The sequence below is a fragment of the Magallana gigas genome, chromosome 7 (genome assembly GCF_963853765.1).
Source record: "Magallana gigas chromosome 7, xbMagGiga1.1, whole genome shotgun sequence".
NCBI classification, from domain to species: Eukaryota; Metazoa; Mollusca; class Bivalvia; order Ostreida; family Ostreidae; genus Magallana; species Magallana gigas.
The window spans coordinates 14,558,455-14,581,430 of NC_088859.1; the positions used below are offsets into that span (position 1 = coordinate 14,558,455).

At 33.4% G+C, this 22,976-nt stretch overlaps 2 protein-coding genes across 2 annotated transcripts; one reads left to right on the forward strand and one right to left on the reverse strand.

Annotated features, from left to right (window-relative positions):
* Window positions 1-230: 230 nt before the first annotated feature.
* Window positions 231-22,443, reverse strand: LOC105340318 (allatostatin-A receptor). Its single transcript, XM_011446293.4, has 3 exons — window positions 21,869-22,443; window positions 2,533-2,628; window positions 231-1,666 (listed from the first exon to the last, which is right to left on the reverse strand). Exons 1-3 carry the CDS (start codon window positions 22,155-22,157, stop codon window positions 516-518), a joined length of 1,536 nt encoding a protein of 511 aa, XP_011444595.2. The 5' UTR covers window positions 22,158-22,443; the 3' UTR covers window positions 231-515.
* On the forward strand, window positions 11,902-13,147 carry LOC105340317 (uncharacterized). The gene is made up of 2 exons (XM_011446292.4): window positions 11,902-12,186; window positions 12,286-13,147. Exons 1-2 carry the CDS (start codon window positions 11,955-11,957, stop codon window positions 12,423-12,425), a joined length of 372 nt encoding a protein of 123 aa, XP_011444594.3. The 5' UTR covers window positions 11,902-11,954; the 3' UTR covers window positions 12,426-13,147.
* Window positions 22,444-22,976: the final 533 nt, after the last annotated feature.

The window sequence follows — 22,976 nt, forward strand, 5'->3', positions numbered from 1 at the left end:
ACAATATCGTATATCGTTTAAAGGTAACAAATTTATCAAAATTCTAGATTAATCTATCTGTTTGTATTTTTATATATAAAAAACATCAGTTGGAAAAAATAGATCACAAATTGTTAGATTCTTGTAGAATAGTTTGTGTTTATTTTCAATTGATCATTCAGATGTGGTTTGTTTGAGCAAATGAATGAAATACAAATACATGATATAATCTTTTAAATAATGCACGCAATAAAAGAACCAGGATATTTCAATGTTTATTTTTAACTTCTTAATATAAGAATACAATGATGCTAAACGAAGATTTTCTAATTGTCATCACAGAAAGTAAACGGGTTATACATATAAATATATACATTATGTAATATTGAATTAAACTATTATATAAACATTATAAATACTATTGAAAGTATGTCAAAACGTATGTTAATATCATTATGTAATTTCTATAACATCATTAACGTGTAACGTATAAATATATCTCGTGGCTCGTGTAATTTCTATAACATTTTTAACGTTTAACGTATAAATATATCTCGTGGCATTTGTGACAGCACGGGTATTTCTTCCGGAGAAAACGAGTCGAAATATCTGGAATCTACGGGGGAGCATTGGTGCGAACTCCGTGTGCTACTCTCCTCCTTAATTGTTGTAGGAATGTTCAAACACCTTCCTGACCCAAGTCGTTTGACGTCATTATTCGCTGATGTGTTGGAATTTTCGACCGATGCTTTGAATATCTCCATCTGTATCAAAGTAGCATTATCAAGGAGCAATTTTCCTTTGGAGTCAGTGCTGTCGTACTTTTTATTTTTGCTCAGCATTTTCAAACTCGCTTGGGAAGACTGCGAGAGTCTTATGCTGCTGGTTGACGACTTTCGATGAATACTGTTGTACGACGAGGCGAGCCGCGCATGCCCGTTCTGAGATCCGTTATGGGAAAATCTTTTTGAGCTTGTGTATCTAAATCGGGCAGCATTCGGAAATGTCGGATTGTTTTTATAGCATCGCCAGCAGTGGAATATCTTTATAAGATATGTTCGAAAAGTTTTGCTGGAATAGAAATACAACAGAGGATTGAGGGCCGAATTAGCGTGCCCGAGAAGAATCACGAAAGGAAGCACAGTCATGAAGCGCATCGCTGAAGGACTGTCGTAGTGAAAGTCCAGATACAGACTAACAATATAATACGGTAGCCAACAGATTGCAAAAACAACGGCTAAAACGATGAGCATTTTCGCCACTTTTTTCCTTCCGACCATCATTTGTTTCCCGATACACTGACTGGTGACGGACTCTCTCCTCTGTAAATTGATGTCCTCTTTCCAGAGCTCCATACCGATCATTCCGTAGGCACTTCCGATCACGCCGCCCGGTACTATGTACACCAAGCAAAACAAAACAAGGTCGTATATCTGCCTGTAGTACTGGTCCGGCCATATTTCCACACAGATCTGGAGGTCTGTATTAAGAATGTGATATTTTTCTACGCGTTTGACGATAAGCAATGGCGTCATGAGCACAAGAGAGACAATCCATACAACCACAATAGCGTACAAAGCGTACTTAGCTCCTCCGAATCTGCGAAACAGTATGGGTTTCTTAATGGCGAAAAATCGATCCAAGCTTAAGATAGCAATGGTGAATATGCTAGCAGCAACTGTTGCTCCTGAAATTAAGTAGAATTATATGTCAATCAGGAGAACTAGACACCCTAAACGCATCACTTTGGTATGCTTAAGAATATCTGCCAGGAATAAGCACCATTCTTGAAATTCCTAGCACGAGAAGACATAGAATTGATGGCATGAAAATAACTTTTGTACGATTAAGAGACACGCGTACTATAGACCCTGTTTTTACGATGTGGATTTGATTGAATTTCCATCAAATTGAGTAGACCCTTCATTGACTACTATTGAAAATAATGTTCCTCGTTATTTCTATCGTCAAAACGTGTAGCTCTTGGTAACTGTAGACAGTTACGAAAGATTCACCTCATTTTTTCAGTGTTTAGGAAATTATCTACTGAATATATGATTACTTTTGTCTCTGTTTTACTTTTGCCCAATTAACCCACATTCTCAGTTGGCGAATTTAGAACGGGTTAATTCTAATATAATATATATACAATATGTTCATGGGGGATCTCAACAAAAGTAAAATTGTTTTTTCAAAATGCCAAAATGATGTTAACAAGTTAAAGTTTAAGTAAATGTTTATACAGCATAACTATCATTTGTACAATAACATAAATGTACTCTTAAATATTGACGAGACAAATTTCACAAAATTAAGAAAAGAACACGATTAAATTTGTATATCCAATTCTCATTTATTTTTATTCACATTTTTTTTATTGAACATTAAGAAATATAATAACGAAATGCATTGACTTTCAGCAGAAGGTTGCAAAAGTGTAAAAAGTCATATACATGTACATGTTTGAAAAGTCTTTTGGAGAATAAAACCATAAAACATGACTGAGGAGGAATCAAACAGAATTGAATTAAATTTTATTATGTAGTATTGTACCTTGTAGATATGAAGTTAGCTTGCACATAACATCCCCATAGACCCATACTCTGTAAAGCGCCTGTCCGACAGCCATTGGAACGCAGATCAAAGTCACTGAAATGTTATAAAGACGTAGATGTAATGTTGATTGACAAACGCTGCTCGAACACTCACCACAATTCCCACAGGACTAATTTGTTTTTTGCTTAACGAGACATTTTTTGCGTCGTTCCTTTCTATGTGCATACATTTATGAAGTGTGCCGAATTAAGCTAGCAAAGTTAACACAGAAACCGTCAACAACGTTTTCTGTGTTATAATTGGCCCTAAAAGGATTTGTAAGATAAACTTGAGATCAATGACTTTGGAGCACTTTGTGGAATAGGGTTTTGCACGATGGCATTGCTAGAAAGTTGTTGAATAACTACATATGATATATATCTGTATTTATTTGGTTCTTTTATTAGCTTTGTTTAAAGAAATTTTCACAATTTTATAAATATGTTATGAACAAGTTATATTCATGATCATGTAACTATTGAATAATTTTAGTTTTGCATTTAAAGTATCAAGTAATATTTCTCGCTTGAAATGGCCTAATATCTCGTGTATTTATACAGTTGTAAGAATAGCCAGCATCATAAGACATGTATCAAAATAAGAGAAGTACTTATAAATGTAATTATTGGACATTTAAATTTTTCTTTTAAAAAAGTATAATTTTGAAGCAAAACATGAAAATTAACAAACAAACAGAAAAAAACCCAAATGGAATAAATAAAAAATAATAATTAAAAAACAAAATATATTTGCTCTCCTTTTGTGAAGAATGTTTGATAAATCTGTTACATTTTCCTTTCTTGTTAACAATTTGCATTCTGCATGCCACATAAATCTATACAGTGTTAATATTTCCTTTATAAGCCGAAATTGAAATGATGATATTACTTTTTTTAAAAATTGCTTTCATGTATAAATCTTATGTACAAAGCCTCTTACTAGTATTATACAACATCTGCATGTATTTAACCTTTTACGACATATTTACAACATATCGTGTCATTAATAAACAATTTGGAATTGAGTTTGAAAAGGTGCTTGTTATGCGTATGTTATTCTTGCTTGGACCGATACAAATCTATAATAATATTTTTATTGAAATGAGTTGCTTTCCGACAAGACACCAAACGAGAAAAGCTTATTTTGATGAATACACGGTGCACAAGTACATGGAGTTTGAATCAGTTAATAAGATTGAAAAGACTAAACAGACACATTAGTTGATACGTCTGCAGTCGATATCTGATATCTTTGTTAATCATGATAAACGAGGGATTATATTGCAACACCAATGCATGTAACACTTTAATAAGGCAACCCTTCTCTCCCACGCAATCTCATAAGCGCGGAGGACATTTCTCATTGCTTGAAGGAAGAACACATCGTATAGAATAATTCATCGTTTACACTAGAAATAGACGGAGGAAACTTCAGGAGCAGACAATTTTCATTCTCTAATGACAAATAGAATTATTCAATTTTTCTTTTCGCTTCTTTTTTTCGCAACGATTAAGCGACCAAGTGTAAAAATACCAATTGGTACTTAGATAAATGTTCAGGTCTCCTTTATCTTTTGTATTTGTCAATTTCCTAATGCATAAAGTTTGCATTTTGAAATACCGTGCCCTCCATTAAGTTACCTTGAACTACATTTATTGCAATGTGTCTTTAAATATTCATTTAAAATTTAAACATTTCTATGCACACAAAAATCAAAGAGGTAATCTTTTTAAGTGTCGTGCAACATTAATATTTACTTAAATGTCTTTTTCAGCTTTTATTATATCAAAGAACATCGTTCATCTAGTCGTCCTTGATTTATAACGTAGATGAAATAACTAACCAATCTAGAACGCACATGCATAAATTACTCGATCGGGATCGGCGTTCGTTCATGTCCTGAAAAACAATTCTCGGGCAAGATAGAAGTTGGAAAGGCTCGTAAATCCAAATTTCCCATAGCTGGGTCTCTGCCATAGACACTTGACGCTAAAAGAATTTCTTTTAATAAGTACATATTAATAAATATATAAAATACTATAATAATAAAATTCTTTTCGAACGCCATTTTCATTATTACTTGAAACCAGCTCAGCTAAAACCGCAACGATTTTCTGATCGTATTTCATAGCATTGTTTAGATGATATAAAGCACTCTCTCACTACTTTTATATGTAAACATTATAAAGATCTAGCAATAGCTTTGACCAAACACGAAATGATTAAAAAACAGAATAAAGCTGAAGAATAAAAAACATTTCTATCGGATTTCCACGTGAATGGTGCAAGTTCCGATGGCCTTGTTTTTTTATTTGTAACATGCATTTTATTATATCATCCCTAATGCAGGAAATCCCCTTAGATAACTGAGGAAAAGTGCAACACAGAACATTAAATATCATGATCCCATGACATGCATACATGCGAAGAATAAAAGTTGTTTTCTAAAACAGAGATTGTTTCATTCCGGAAAAAAGCCAGAAGACTCGAGGGAAAGGATCGGTCCTTGCTATTAAAGACCATTAAAGCAGTGCTGATATAGTGCAATTCAGTGTTTTGACGTCTTAAATTCTATGAAGGTTGAAAAATTAAAAAGATGTTTGCTGCAATTTGCTGCAATATTGACACCCAGGATGATTGATTTACCGCATGAGCATCCTACGTTCCGTCAAGGAATTTATGTTTGTAATAAAATTTTTATATAAATACTAGTAACATATTAATAGTCCGTTTATGCAAAAAACCAAATAAAGCCCGGTAGATAAACGACACGGGTGAGATGGGGGGGGGGGGGGGGGGGGGTTATCAGATTCAATTGAATTTGATGCCTTAGTATTACTTGCCATCTAGTATTCTTGTCTGAATTCGGCAATGGTTAAAAACGTATTTTCTTAAATGTTGCATAAGATATTGGTGGGATAGCGATCATTGTTTGGCCTTCATAACTAATTATTTTGGAGAGTTAATTTTCATATAATTCCACAATTAACAACGTTTATGACATTTGATTACATAATTTCATTTCATGAATACCAAAGAAGTCAACATTCTACTCAAATTGATACTTCTGTGATTGCATTGCAGTATAAGATGTATACATGGACGTCCTCAATTTTTATGTTGATTTTCATTGACAACGTATAAAAATTCCTTTATAAATCTTAAACTTGCATTATTGAAAAAAAGTTCTTACGTATTAAATTAAGCATTCTTTATTGCCGGGAGGCTCCTACATGTACCTAATTAGCTTTCTTCATGACACAAAGTACTACCTATTCATCTAAATGAGTCAGAAATAAAGTTTATAGACACAGACGGTCCAGATTAAATACATTATTTAAGCAGTAAATCAAAAAGAAAGAAAATAAAAGAGATCACGTGAATCCGAACGCTACTCACTTGAAAGTTACAAAGTCTGGGTGGCCAGTAATGTCGTAAAATCGGTCATCAAAACAAGTGAAAAATAAATAAATGATTTACAGGTGCAATTCTTCAAACTATGAACGTCTCTCAGTGTTTCAAATAAACTTACCAGGATGCAAATCAACTAACCATTCAATCTATCAATTGACATTCTGGGCACTAAGTCCATCGAAAAATTAACATAGATATATTTGGCTTTAACCACCACCAAACACCCAACACACCACCCACCTCCGCCAGACCAAGGCCTTAAGGTTTTGTTCAGTAATTCAAGGGTACGATGTCTTCATGGTCACATCTACGAAAGCCGAGAAGGATCATTCGAGATTCGAGATTCGAAATACGAGATTCGAAATACGAGATTCGAGATTCGAAATTCGAGATTCAATATCTAAATTAACCAATCAAATCAAGGATCTGAAAATATGTATCCTAGCGACAGCAAACTGTTCTAAATAAAAATCATACGTACATGCTCTTATATACAAATAAATGCTATGTTCACTTCTCCCTACATAACTAAATAATTATTTGTATTTACTTTTACACAGAATATTTAAGTAGACTAGTAATAATGCAGTGTGCTTCGCGGATCTAAGTGATTTTGTTTGCCCTGGTGCATTTCCACCTGATGCGTTTGAACCCTAAGGTATTTCACCACCAGTAATAGTTTAAAACCCGGGTTTATTCACCCCTTTTGTGTAAAAATGCGGTTATGGTAGAGAACTTCATAAGCGTAGCTAATTTTTTCTGTAGGGGGTCCTAGGCCAATTTTAAAAAAAATTTACAATGTAAATTTAATAAGCTCCAATTTTCCCGAGGAGGGGGTCCAGATCCCCTGACCCCCTCCTTACTAGATCCCCGCATGAAGATTAGTACATGTATCTAAATAATCTAAGTATAAATAATCTGTCCTGTTTCACTAATAAATATAAGCATTACTTATCGTTTTTATGTATGTATACAGTGATACACTAGTACTATGATTATAAAAAAATCATTGAGATATTATCACATCATACGGAATTATTAATAAATACATTTTTTTTCCCTTTTCCTCAGTAAACAACTTATTATGAGTCTTACTTTTGGAATTGTTTTCAATATAGAAGGATACCTACTCTCTACAATCAAAGGTAGGGATGATAGGGTGCCAATTTGTTCACATTGCCGATTTCTTGTGCAGAGAACAGTAAAACCCTTTATTTGATTGTGCATGAATATTTCAAAATTAATTGTTGTACATATATTTTGTTATAATTCATTCATTGATATATCAACAAGAAAGAATAAAAGCATATGTTTCACAGCCAAGTTAAGTTTCTCTGTAGTTTCCTACCCCCCTACCCCCCACCGCACCAAAATTGACAATAATTACATACAAATCATAAAAATATTTACTTTGTTTGTAAGTAAATCTCTAAAGATGTAAATAAGCACTGCAAACAAAGATGTGTGTATTTAATATACTACTACATTACACTTAGCCAGATAAAATGTAAACAGGATGAAGCTACAAGGGGTGAGTCATGCGCGGATCCAGAAAATTTTTCCAGGGGGGGTCCGAAGGATAATTGTGTTTGCCAGGGGGGGTCCGAGGCATATTTTCGCGATAATTTTACTATGTAAATTTAATAAATTTTCATTTTCCAGGGGGGGTCGGGACCCCCCCGACCCCCCTCTAGATCCGCGCATGTGAGTGGTGCAAATTTACCAATTTGTCGCCATACACACAGAACACCAAATAAAGAAACTGTGAGTGGTGTGTGAAATGCATAAAAGATGGCGGCAAATTATCTCAAATAATCAGTGCAAAAATCCACAAATAGGCTGTTATTTGTTACATATCCTGCAAAAACATTGATAAAAAATGTTATCGTCCCATAACATAGCCGATTAAGTTAATGTGTACATATGGTCAACGTACATGTAATTCTAATATACAAGAAGGCGGACGTATCAGGCGGGGATCCAGAAAATTAAATTTCAAAAATGATCGGTTGAATTACATTAAATGCTTTGAAAATTGTTTTAAACTATCGCACGGGTCAAAATGCGTGATAGAAGCTATGTACAGTGTAATTGGAAACTTTCATTTTATACCAATATGTAGTATTACCTATTATAACAAATGAGAGTATACTAGCACAACTGCCACAAGCAATACATGTCCTTTACCGGCACCACCTCCCTCCCCATAAAAAAATGAAACAATTGTCGTTTATTTGCTAAAATGTGTGTGGTTCAAGATTTTTCTAAAGGACATACCCGATTAGAATTTAAAAAAAGAGTCGTACGTTTAAACTAATTTTGTCAAAACTTTTAGATTCATTTGGTTATATTTTGGTCCATTTGGGTAAATATATGCACCAGCGCAGCTCTAATTCATATATAATCAGGCCATAAATTCAAAATATTTTCAAAAATTAAAAGCTTTAAATCCAGTGGATGAAAGAAAAGGAAAGCAAGTCGAACTCGATGAGTGCTAATACCTGTGTTGAATGAATGGTACAGTAGGATATGCGCAAAAAAGGCCCGTCTACTCTTTCCTACCCTATAATTATTGGAATATTAAATCCGATTATAAGAGTCAAATTAAAAATCAAGTACGGATATGTACCTGTTTATCAAAAGTAAAACTATTCATAATTTATCTACAGTGCATCGTTATGGAGCTACACAGAAAGTTTTATATTAATTTGCCGAGCCAAATAAAAAAACCCTGGAAAACGAAGAGAAAGCAAAGTGGGGACAGAATAACTGACAAATTAATTAGGACTATATAGCCCCCCCCCCCCCTCTTGAAATGTATATACTGAAAACAGATTATTGGCGTACAACATCCGCACAGAATTTAAAGAAAATTTCATGTTTTTTTATCCTTTTCGCTAGCTAATGTAAGACATCACAAATACCCCAAGCCCCCTCACGGAAAAGGAAATGCTAGGTGATGAGAGAGAGAGAGAGAGAGAGAGAGAGAGAGAGAGAGAGAGAGAGAGAGAGAGAGAGAGAGAGGATGTAAATCACAGGTGCGCTAACACCGTTAAAATTAAAGCTTGCTAGTTGGTCTGCCCTACCCTAGCTACCTCTTCTCTTTTCTCGTTTTAGAGGCTTAATTATTGTCTATATATGCTTGTAACAAATCAAATCAATTTCAAATTCTAAATCAAACTGAATTTGACACTACAAAACTCTCTCTGTGTCTGTCTGTCTGTCTGTCTCTCTCTCTCTCTCTCTCTCTCTCTCTCTCTCTCTCATATCGACAATGGCATTGCCATACCCTACAATACACTATTCTTATCTGGATTTTTGTCTTTGAGGTTGTATATCATTATATCTTCTATGGTTTAAAACTTTATCATAACCTATATTTTGACATTTCGATTATTTTTTTGAGTTTCGTTTCAAAGCTTAAACATTTAGATTAAACAGATCTTTCTTCGCGAGCCGATTTTTACACAGTTGGGGCGAATACACTTCGGGTTAAAATTGTTCGGGGGGAAATACATACAGGGCAAACAAAACCACTTAGATTCGCAAAGCCAACAGTGTTATTTCTAATTTAATTGTTTATACTGTGTGGTGTTTATTCATCAACGTTAATTTAACCATTTTATAACCACTATATAAGAGCTATTAAGACATTTATTTAGGAAAGAGCATGTACGAATGATCTTTATTTAGAACAGTTTGATGTTGCTAGGATACAGGTTTCAGATCCATGATTTGATTGGTTAATTTAGATATTGAATCTCGAATTTCGAATCTCGAATCTCGTATTTCGAATCTCGTATTTCGAATCTCGAATCTCGAATGATCCTTCTCGGCTTTCGTACACATCAAACCTCAGACAACGAAAAAAGGTCAGACAGGTTCAGATTTGAAAAAAAAATCAAACAGATGCGCGTATATAAAATGTTCCCAAGAAATCTGAATAATGGGACGGGTTGGGGTTTATTATTTTCGATAATTTTACTAAGTGAATTCAATAGATAAGAATTTTTCACAGGGATCCAGAACCCTTTACACCTTTCTCGATCCGCGCGTGAGATTATAATCCTTTGTCAGGAGCGCTGTGCATATGTACAAGTACAGTGTATTGAATATATGAACTAGTAACACGTCAAGTCAGGCCATGCATATTTCAGCAGATGTTCCATGGCATTTCTTGTAGCATGACTCATGGTTCCCAAGAGAGCTGAGATTCATTTCTTTGAAACCTTTAATTATTTAAAACGTCTTAGAGTCTTTTTTTGTAGTGTTACGCCACCCTGGAGTTGTCCTTGGAGTTGCACCCTTAAATTCATCCGGCAATATTGATCGAATGACGAAAAGATATTTTAATATTTAAAAATCATTTTATTACAGCAAAAGGCGGGTTAATTCTTCTTTCATGAAATTTTGGAACTTTCTTGAACTTTATCAGATATTAAATATGTAATTTACATGTGTATAGCAGTAACAAAAGATTTACTTCAATTTTGGCTTCGATATCAATTATAATTTTCATTTGTTTCTGCAGTGCATGACATGTTTATATGGACATATATGGTGTGGCATGTTTTGAGTTCATGTTATTATTTTTAATTATGAATTTTAAAAAAAGGAAACAGGAAAAGTGTTTTTGTCTGTGTAGACTTGTTGTAATCTCGCAACACTGTAGAAAGCTAGTTCGTGCTTAGACCAATAAAGAACCTAGATGTTTAGTTGTTATTGTACCAAGTCATTTTAAGCTTAACGTAAGAAGCCCTATTGATCAATATATAAAAACTTTAATTACAATATTCTTAGAAGTTGACTAAGGTTATTTTCATGGAATGGTTTATTTGTCGGTTGCAAAATGCCACTGTTGATAGATCTCAGTACTTTCAGTACTTTGATGTTTATAGGAACTCGTCTTTTATTTCCTATTCTCGATATAAAACACGCGTCGTATGGATAAACTCCCACCTAATCATAACTCACGGAAGATCCAATAATATCAGTGACATATTAATACACTGATCAAAAAGGCGACAAGTATCAGAATCAAAAATTAATTATTTACGACATGACAGTGTATTGATAAGCTGTCGTTTTGATTGGCAGCTCAAGCCATTAATGTCGCTGTCTTATTAATAAAGAATCGTTATGCTTATGATGCGCGTGTCTCTGTTTAATTTTTTACATTTAAGGGAATGTTTTATTTTTGTCTAGCAAATAAGTCAGATATTGGATGAAAGTGTTTAGGTGAATCTAGGTTATCCTATATCTCCTTTTCTCAACACGGACATTAACAAACTGAGATAATCGTTCAACAATATCAACGAAAAAAAATCGGTTGATGACAATATACATTTTTTAAAGGTATATCGTCGGTTTTCTGCATGTGTGAAAAAAGCATTATAATAACACGATTCATCTAGAAATTCCATAAAATCCTAACTTTTATTTCTAAATTGTTTAAGATTCGCCTACGTGGTTTAGTACAATGTAATTTATCTCAAATGCAGCCATGTTGATAACAAAAAATAGACCCTTTTCAATATATCACAAAGCAAAAAGCATATTTTCGCTGTTAAGGAGGCTGGGTGGTCAACAAGTTAGCCATCAGCTTCTCCTGATTTTTTCCTTTCAAAATAATTCATTGTAAAAATACCATACCCATCATTTACTATCAATAGTACAAAACTTTTTTTTTTATAAAGGAAGAGTAGACCGTCAATGGTTCCAACATTTACACGTTTTTCAGTCAAACTATTAGTGTTTATGAAGGGAAGCGGGAAAAGGCTATACATGTCAAATCCACTTCTGAAAATACATGTAAATTAATAAATCTATTGGTTATTCTAAAAATTATCAACCTTATACGTCGACTTCTCTTGTGACGTCATCAAACCATCAATACCATTGTGACGTTATTTTCATTGTGACGCATTATCAAAACGCAACTAAGATTGTTAGTATAAACAAACATAATGGGCATCTTTCAGAGCTGTCTAGCAAGAAATAACAAAGTTGGTGTGATGGGAAAGGAAGAAGCTGAGGAGTACGAGAAGGTGATTCGTACAATGGTCACCGAAGAAGTGACGGAGAAGAAGGGGGGAGTAGCCTTTGGCTTGTCCTTCATCTCAGAGGAGGGGACACCAAAACCAGTGCCGAGCAGACTGGTGTGTGGCGACAAAGAGGAGGACTTTGAGAAATGGAGAGGTATACAGCACAACACATGTACATTTATTTTTTTTTTTGGTTTATTCGATATTGAGTTTGTGATTACAAATCTTTTTTCTTTTAATTTTGCTTGTACAGAAAATCAGGCAAAGGCGCAGGCAGAAAAGCAGGAGCAGGCGCAACAGCGAAGAGAGGAATCTCTTGTACAGAAGAAAATTGAAAATGCTCACAAAGAGATGGAGAGACTTGAAAAATATGTGAATGTCAGTGATGGTTAAACCTAAAGATTCAAGACATGCGCATCCGTGTTATCCAACAGACGGCGCATTGAATATGTTTTCCAGGTTAACGCAAACGAAGTACTTTAGGACTTGTAAGTTGAACCTTTTGTATTTCAAATGATTAATTGATGTTCGGTCACACACAGAGATTTGAATTTTCATGTTGCATCTATATCATATTAAGATTTGTCTGTGTCAAAGAGGAAACACAGAGCTAGCTTTTTTATTCAGTTGATAAATTGAGGTGGCGTATTTGTTTATAAATATTGTACATGTAATTCGGGATCATTCGGGGCCAATTTTCGTGGTTATCATTTTTAAAAAGGTATGTTTGTTGAGATGGTAGTCATTTTAACAAGACCTCGGACTTTTCTGTAGGGTGTAGTTATATATTTATTGCATCAAAGCAGGTTAACCCGCCACTGATTCACAGATTGCATAGTCTTAGCTTCAGAGTCGGGCAAATCTTCCAAAGTAAACACGCCTACGTAATATTGCTGTTGGACACAACTACCCAGTCCAAGGTCTTGTTAAAATGACCGTATACACCATGGATTTCCTTTAATGTTAAATGAATAGATGTACCGTGTTTCTTATTGGTCAAAGATGCCCACCCGTGCATGGTGAAGGATACCGCCGAAAACCACGAAAATTGAGCTCCCACGAATTCAAATAAGTCCATTGTTAGTATTTGATAATAAATCAAATTTTCATCTCAATTTTTTTCCTTACTGAAAGGTTGTGATACATTAATTGATTGATTAGAATGAAAAGTCCAGAAAGATTTAACTGTGAAAAATTATAAACAAATATATAATATACTTTTATTTGTAATATCAAATTAAAACCAATGATTTCATCATTAACTACTGGATATCAGAAATCATTCAGAAGATGCATTTAAATCTTGTGTATAAAAGAGAGTGGTTTTTTTTATACTCATATTATTCTTGAAATAAACGTGTCTGAGCAAAAATAAAATTGTCATCCATTCTTGTCCGGAAACTGTTTTATTGCGCCCGTCTAGAAAGAAAGTACATATATGTAGTACGTTATACATGGATCAACGCTTTCATGGAGTCATTTACTTCATTTGACACCCGCTAGAGAAATCATAAGCAGCAAAACTGCTGAGGGGTGCTGATTTTTGCAGAATCTGAGACACGATGTGACCATTAGAGGGCGCATTAAGCTGGTTCGATGCCTCTTTGATTACATGTGCGTCCCTTATGTAACGTCGATGTAATCAGACATCTCTTCTTTATAGAATTCCGAACATTGGCACTGAGTGGGTACCAGCAGTTGTGAGAAAATTTAACTAAAATACATGTATTTTGTTGTTTCAAGTTGCATTGCTTAAAAGTATCTTTTATCTTTATCTTCGGTAATATTAATCAAACCTCAAATCCGTAAATAAATATTTCTATTGCAGGTTTACATTTTACTCGTGGTTAAGTCTTAAGGTTGATTAAAAGAACAGGAATTGGCTTACATGTAGGTTGGAAAACATGAAGCAACGTTTTCTTAAACTAATTAAATGTATTTTTTAAAAATGATTTTTGACTCGAAAATCATGAGAAAGTCTATAAAGAAAAGTTCATTCGCAATTCTCACCCATCTAAGTAAAAACATAAAATACACACCCCCAATACAGGGCAAGGATTCGTTTGTAAATAGGAAAAAATCATCTTAATTTTAACATGGCTCTATAACGTGATAAAACTGTATGTAATAAAATATCTGTTCCTTAAAGTTTCGTATAACTGAAAAGATCGAGTTTGATCATTCATTTTACAATTTGGCCACGTTCGGTGAAATGCGTTTACAACGTATAAGGTAGAAAGTTCTGTCAAAAAATGTCAGTTTGTAAAGGTTCAAAATAAGTTTGGCATCGCTTTCTTTATGGACTTAAACAAACCAGCATATAATGTACATCAGCTACAAACATACTTTCTTGTTGCGAAATTTAATAGCATGTTCAGGAACTATAGTTGTCGCACGTTTAGGGTCATTTGTATAACAAGAATCTACAACAAAGACATCTTGGTCCAAATATGTTAACTTGCCCCCCCCCCCCTCCCAGCCGCCTTCCACAGCCTGCAACATGTACAATTAAAGCAAATATAATGCCTACAGATTTTGCTCAAACTCAAAATGAATTGTGAATATCGATAGTTACCGTCAAACATTATATACACCATGCCTAATAATGGTGCCATTTTGAATTTGTGGTGGCGTTTTTGTAACCTTAAAGGATTGAGTTTCAAAACAAATTTTAAAAAAATTTAAAATCTGTCACAGAAATTAAATAAATATCTTCTTATGGGAATTAAATTTTCATTCTGATAAGCTTATATTTCAAAATTTAATTACGATTGGAAAATTATATTCCATATAGAGAAGCTTCTTGACCGACATTCTCTTTGATTTTCTTTTATTCCTTGTATGAATAAACTATTTTGATATATACTCTCTAGAAAATGGTGTATCATATGACATGAACAGTATATGAAAATAAAAACTTAAGCACTTTATAAGACAACTGCAAAAAATGCGTCCTCGCGCGCCATCATTATCTAGAACTTACTATAGTAATAATTATGAGATTTTTGGGATAGACGATAAAAAAATTGCAAAATAATACATTTTGATTATAAGAAAAGTAGTAAAGAATACTATATGTTATTTAATATAGTCGATATAACTGATATAGCTTGCAAGATGATAATTAATAGTTCAGACAACGATATCATTATATATACCGTAATTGATGTAACAAATCTCTTAACGCTAAACCCGATATTATGAGTGTTTTCCAAATCGGTCGAGACGCCAGGAAAATCTTGATATTTATCTTGTTTAGTAGACTAAAGAATTCGATGTATCCCCTATACGTCTGTACAGCGGCTGCTGCTGATAATACCTCATTTCCACGGAATGGATACCACTTTATAACCCAGTGATATACAGTTAAAGACTACTGAACCTCTTATTTGTCAGTCTCATATTCACTTGACATGTGCAATGATAATAAAACGATCTATTTTCCTTATATCAGGCCACATTCTTTTTGAATACTTTTTCTTTCGAATATAAAAAAAAACACATCAAAAACCTGTAAAAACAATTAGATCTATCTTTAAGAGCCAGTAATTTACAATTTATTAAATAATTGTTTGGCGTTTGAATTTTGATTCTGTCTTTTAATTAAGATTAAATTTCATTTTACATGAATTTAATAGAAACATATTTTATATAGACATTGTGCATGATTCAAGAAAAAGAAAGGTTGTTAATTAAGTTAATTCAGAGGCAGTCCGAAGTCATCAGTGACTCTTTTAAAATAAGACTTTCTAGCACATGCGTAAATGTTAGATACGGAGCTTCCATATGTTTGTAATCCGATAAAAATTATGTTTATTCATGTCTTTGACAAGAAGCTGATTCCGAAAAAAATGTTTGCAACTTATTTCTAGGTGAGTTGGTTTAAATGGGCAAAGATCTACATGTTAATTATATAATTACGCTTTCAGGACCTTGTCTATACTGTCCATATCATCAAAAACCCAACGCGTTTGTCGCCTACCATTATTGGTCGTAGGACATTTACATCTCTCGTTCTCATGAATATTCATGCTCAATTCTGATTGGTTCCTTCACGAAAAGCTTACCAATCATATTATTTTGTAAACATCGCCCTTTTGCTAGCTAAAGAGATTTTCTTTCTCGTCAGCAGATTGAGAATAAGAATAATTAGAAATAGTTACTATGGGGTCAATAAGCTCATCATACTTTCGAAACCGTAGTGTATTAGCGTTTGTTTATACACTGATTTCTTGGTATTATAGGTAATTTAAAAGATTTGCAATTAAGTGGTAAACCGAAAAATCTTTTAATTATACAGTGCATATAAAAATCAACATTCAGGTATTTTGAACATCAGAAATTAACATAATTGTTAATTTTTCTGAAAGTTAGTATGGCAATTTTTATTCCGAAGACCTTATTCTTTTTTTTCTTTTTCCAAAGTACAATAACATGTTTTTGGTATATAGAGAGCATTTGACGTCCAAAATGACCGAATGAAATCGTTCTGTAATTTTAAATGATAAAATAATTAAAAATAAGCAGATAGCAAAGATCAATACAAATCTATTTATGCTTTCATTCTGTCCAATTTTCTTCTCCTAAGAGTCAGTTTAAAGTTTTTATTAATCAGGAAGTTTTGAGAAAAACAGATTATAAAACCTAATTAATTTTATAGTCAGTCGGTAACAACTTTGTTAAGTGGATTATTTTGTCAAGAAAAATTTGTGATTTTAAAATACGGTTAAGACAAGTGCTTTACTGTGTCAGAAAATATGTGATAAACAATACTGAGTATTAAATAAAAGGCCTATAAAAAAAATTGTGTGTTTAGGGTAACACTAATGAAAAAATTAGGTTAGGTAGGTAGGGATTTTTTTTTTATTTTATCATATTTTTTTCTGCATGAATCCTAAGAATTTGTTTGTGACATATTTAAAAACGTTTTTTTAAAATCGAAATAATATAAAATTCACAAACGGATAAAAACAGACACCTAAAAATGGTAGGATCAGGGCATTTTTGTAGGTTAGGTCGTGTTACCCTAAACACACAACTTTTTTTTTTTAGGCTTAACCAAGCACCACGAAGTTCGGCATCATACTGGTATTGAGAAAGTACATTGCCAGTGTCAGTATATGGAAGACAGTCACGTGCTACAATTTCGTATTATTTCATAGTTAGAGGAGAGAAAACTTCATGGCGTTCCAGAGTATGGAGTTTTGGATAAGTTTATCATGAAGTCACATGTCTGAAAAAAATTCAAATGCGTCCCTGTCATGCATGCTCAATACATTAGTTAGTGAAAATAGACCCTAACATACCCTTATTTTTAGAGTTGTCAACGAGTACTCAAATACTCAACGATAGATCGGTTTTAGATATCATCGACTAATTTTCAAATCGATTACTTGTTAAAAAGCTAAAAAAAATTTAAACTTTTAATTTTTTTATTCACTCGTCGGTATCAGTCGAGACAAACTAAAAAAAACCAAAAGTGTTTTCATTTTCTGCAGACAATGGTGTGAAAAATGCCTTTTCAGCACTGGTGTTTTCTAAAAGATAGTGTGTATGTCAAGACACAACTTGTTTTAAAGTGATGATATTTTGAATATAAATATTGAAAATTTGATGAAGAAAAAACTCCATGCTATGATCTTTGGCAATAACCGTTTCTTGATCATTTGATCTAAGTTGCAACGCAACTAAGAACATAGCTATGGCATCTAAATATTTTATTATAAATTGTAACCTTGGATGACAAAATTTCCAATTTCAAAAGTTTTACCTAAATTGATCTCAAAGACAAAAACTTACTGTAATTTTCAAAAGCAAATCAATTATGTATAATTGATCTCATTTGAAAGGGATGCTGTGTACCTCTCGACCTTGTACTATTTTGATTAATTTATAACACATTTGACATATTTCTTTTTTTAGTAGTTCTCATGGACCAGCCATTGATCTATATCTCAATATTCCTGTGTTACCACTGTTAACATTGTACTCTATAGTCTTCATCTTTGATATCAATCATTGTGTCAATAAATAAGTTAAAGCGTACAAACAACCGTATAGTTAATTGGTATTCAATGACAAATTCAAATCTATGGGGGATTATACAAAAAAAGTTAAAAACACAGTTAGAGTTTTTTAATTATCTTAGGAATTAAGAATATTGATAGTGGATAAAAGAAAGCTAAACGGTACAAGCTGTGAAAAACCATCCAATTTCGTATCTATTGATTGCAACGAACTACATGTATTTCCTTGTAGTGGATTTGTTTCAATGAAGATCAACCACGGATAGTCATATATTATTTAAGTCTTAGTCCAGAACAAATCACTCATGCGATGGCAAACCTTACAGAACTCACATTATACTTCAGTAAACTACTTTGAGAAATATCTCATATTAGACACAAGAAACATTTTTTTCTCAAACCAAATTCAATAGCATCATCAAAGTAACGTAAGTGAGACGTGACGTCGTCACGGGGCTTTACATTTCCACCTTTGTTTTGTGCTCTGAAACAAATAACAATAAAAGAACATTTCGCGTAACACAATATATTTTTGTTCCAAGGTATCAACATATTTTTGTTCTGAATTTTTCTGTTTTTATTTCCAAACGTTTAGCAATGGAGGAGTTGTTTGAACTGAAGCAACCTGTTCTTTCTAAAAAGAAGCCTTTTACCATCTTCATTAGGAATGCCATTAATACCAGGTGCTAATCAATAGCTTCATAAACATGTATACATGACTGAAGTTGAGGTAGGGTTCATTCGCTGTAATGAGACTGGAATATTAAAGAGCTCACAGGCATTGGCATAGAGATACGAGGAAATAAAAAAAACCCATATACGTTGATAAATAAATCTGGATTAACTAGAAACCTATACAAATATTAATATTTTATTCTGCTTTTCTCGACCCGATTCATACATATATGCAAATCATATATTATGAAGATATTTAAGCTTCTCGTTGATATGCATTTTATGTTTAGATATAGGAACATAAAGAACACTATGTTTCTACAAAAAAGACAAACTTTCATAAAATATGTCTAGATTTTTCATAACAGTTTTGATTCATAACAAACTTTGCGTGTGACGATTCGACAACATATTAATGATATAATTTAAAAAAAAAACTTTCTACTTTCAGTTTGGGTCATCTTAACACGATATACATGTATATACCCCCCCCCCCCACTCCGTTATCATTTTACTTATTTCTGCATGAAATCCGATAAATTTTAAAAAAGAATGAGCTAAAGATTAAAAAATATAAATATACGTACAAGCATGTTGATTTGAACATATTTTATTGTATACATATATATAAGATACATATACTAATGGTTCGGACACAAGTTCTGACAACTTGTTATACAGGAGAGAATAATTTGAAAAACTCTCTTGGCTTCCAATTGAAAGAATGAAATCGTTTAAAAAACTATACGTGTACTTGCGATTTATATAAAAAAGTAATTATTGCTTAAATGTCGTATGCGCAAATCAGAGAGGAAGATAAAAAGTTAATTTCAGTTTTATTCTTTCAGTACATTTAGATTTCATGGAATTAAAAAAAAAAAACTTCTGTAACACGCAAATCCTTTTCTCGTTTATGGAGTACAGGCTTTATCAAACCCAGTAATCATCAGGTCATTAAGAAAACTACTTCAGAATGGTTGGGAAATGACAAGTTTGCATGTAGCTTTAGAGAGATTCGTTTTGCCGTTAACATTGACGTTTTGAATAAACAAAAAAAGAAATCCATTTAGAACTATCCTGTGAATACATGTTAGCGGGATAATTCATTAGATTTTCATCATGAACAAACAGTTTTCATGATTAGAGACTCCCAGTTGTCTTGTCATAATCAACCTGGTGGGAACTTAAACCGCCTTATTACGAAGATACAACAGACACTGTTCCGGAAGACATGTGAATGCTCTCCTTGTTTCCGATCCCGTGAAGTTACAGTAAAAACTATTTCATCCTATCTTTCATTCAGTAAAACTCCTGTTATTTATAAAACGGGAATTTTTAAGGATTTTAAAATTATCTAGTGCAAATTAAGATTGGCGTTTTACTACTTATGCATTGATTGATATATTTAATGTAGAGCTTGGGGAATCTGAATAATCTATGATGTATCGATGTATCACGTGACGGAATATTTTCACTTTACTGTACTCAGAGACGTTTTTAATATTGCATAAAATGCAGATATCTTCATGTTTAAGGAAAGAGCCCTCTGTATAATAGAGTCTTCTCCTGTGACCGGGTCAAGCTTAAGATGCGAGTTGAAGTGCCAAAGGAGACGGCTTAACATTACTCCATTCTGCCGACTTCTTACGCACATGTAAATCAGCATCTTGACAATTGGACCATAAGTCCTGTCTCCAATAACCGCCGCTGAAAATGTACTCCGCCTAAGCTTTTGTGCTTTGGGTTGTCATTAAACTAAATAACTTGAAGGCGACAGAAGTCATCGGCAGTTTACAAGAACCAAAGCCCCGGATGTGATTCTCGTCGTACTATAACAGCGTTTCTTTGGTCATAGATTCGATTCTCCGATAAAATAATTTATATCTTCTTTATGTATAAACATTGAATCAATTCCTTGACAGAAGATCTGTTTTAAATAAGTCGGGTTGATTCTCGTGATTTTTTTTTCTTTTGAGAACTTTTTTTGTCGATCTTCGCTGGCATATTTACGACAGATGGTTAGCGTCCTACATATAAATTTTAACGCTATGATTATCTTATGAATGAGAAAAAATTGATTTATCCTATATACCTTGACGAATAAAAAACATTTTGATAACTAATTGGTTTACATAAAAAACATATGACAGCATTTGAGCATTCATAGCCATTTGTGCCTTGGAGTGAAGTTGTTAAGTAGAATCAATGATTGGTTTCGGTTGTAAAATCATTCATTTCTCTAAAAAACGTATAATTTTGTTTTTTCCAGACAACATGTATTTTTCCTCTATGACATTTCCTCTCCCTCAAAATACACCCACCCCATTTATCCTTTTAAGATTATCACTTAATTACTCTGGTTTTCTTGCAAAACAGAGTTAAATTAAGACGCCGTTTATAACTTTCTGGGATTGAGTGACAAACACTTAAAACACTAATGGAATGTGTTTAAATTAGTCTGGTCGACGTGAAGCAAGGTTTACCAAAGCTGGCCAGATTGTAGCACGTGTAGTTCGGCATGTTAACAAATGGCCCGGGACACGCAAACCTTGTCCGTCTCTCTCAGTGCTGATCCCCTTTATAACTGTCAACCTTTGGTTTTAATTTTACCCACCAATCAATCTTACTAATTAAAGGCCGATTAAAAACTTTGTTCTTTCAATGAAAATCTGGAACTTTTCGATGCGACTTCGGAGTTCAGTAGCAAGAACGGAAACGTTATGTTTATTACTTTTTATCTAATTAGGCGAATTAGAAGCTTCGTGCTGGAGAAGCCCCGGAGACCATGTTTCAACGAAACAGGCATAATTTTCAAAATAGCGTCAAATCAGAAGGGAAAAAACCCTTCATCTCCACGAAACAAAATGCTGTCATATTGACCTGAAATACTCGCGAATATCATATTTAGTTATAAAACACGTCACTCACGCCAAAAATCATGGTGAAAAAAATAAAGAAAAAAGAAAGAAAAAAATAAAGGGGTTAAAGAAAATACCGAAAAGACGCGTGCGTTTTTGTCAGCCTCGTTATTAATAACACAAAGTAATAATACCTTATAAAACTTGTACTATGTGATTTCAAAGGACAAAATATTAATGAATTTTTAAAAATCGAAATAAAGTTAATATGACCTACCACAAAGATCTGAGATAGCCAGGTTAAACAGGTACCAGTTTGTCGAGTTCCTTAATGGTGGCGATATCCCAATGATCAGAACTATCGTAATGTTTCCCAGAAATCCGATGAAGAAAATTGGAATGTATAGAGCAGTCAGTGCAATAGATTCCTCTGGACTTACGTCCAAAATGTCCACCTGCAAATGCGATGAGTTTATCATCAACAGGCTGATGTTTTTCAATATCTTCTCGTGTATCGATAACTTTCCATCCATGTTTAAGAGGGCCGAAAGGTTAAGATAATCCATCTTTGGTAATAGAGAAACAATTCACGATTCAGTCTAAAAGTAAAATTTTGTCATCATCTCCTAGCATTTTTTTACTCCTTGCAGGTGAACCAAAGACTGCGATCGAAATTGTGATTCATCCCTTATAAAAAAAAAAATAAAACAACAAATCAGTGTGCACTCTTGTCAGTTGACATGATTTTTGTCGTAGGTACAAACGTTCCTATGAAGCACGTATCGAAGTTGTTTGAAATGCTGTCCAGGCAAGTGCTTGCTATAGCATATATAAGAAAAGCTACTACAACTATCGATTACTATGGAATCCATAATCGACAATTTGGAAGAATCAAGTCGTCAGGATTGTAAGGAACCTCTTCACAGCTGATTAGGGGGTATGTATAATCACTGCTGGCGGAAATTTTCAAAGAGCATTGATCACTTATGCGTAATTTGTTTATTTACAGAGCAAAGTTTGCTGATCCAAATAACCTTTTTGTAGATAAAAGTCTGTAATTGGCCTTGCTTTTCATAACGAGAGGAGCTTCGTTGATGGTATTACCAATACATAGAAAAATCATGTTTACCATGTTGATACTTAAATTGTAATGACATAATTTTGTTCATCAAGAGTCTTCTAAAGAGTACTAATAAACTGCTTACACGCTGTTAAATTTACGAAAACCATATTTCTTTTCTACACACACAGATAATTCAACTGTAATAAGCAATACCCAAAGATCATTTAGGCCATTAAGCTACTCAGAGTCAGACATATATTTATGCTCGGCAATCAAGTTCCGAATACTAGCGCCCAACTAAGCAATGCTTTTTAACGTGAAT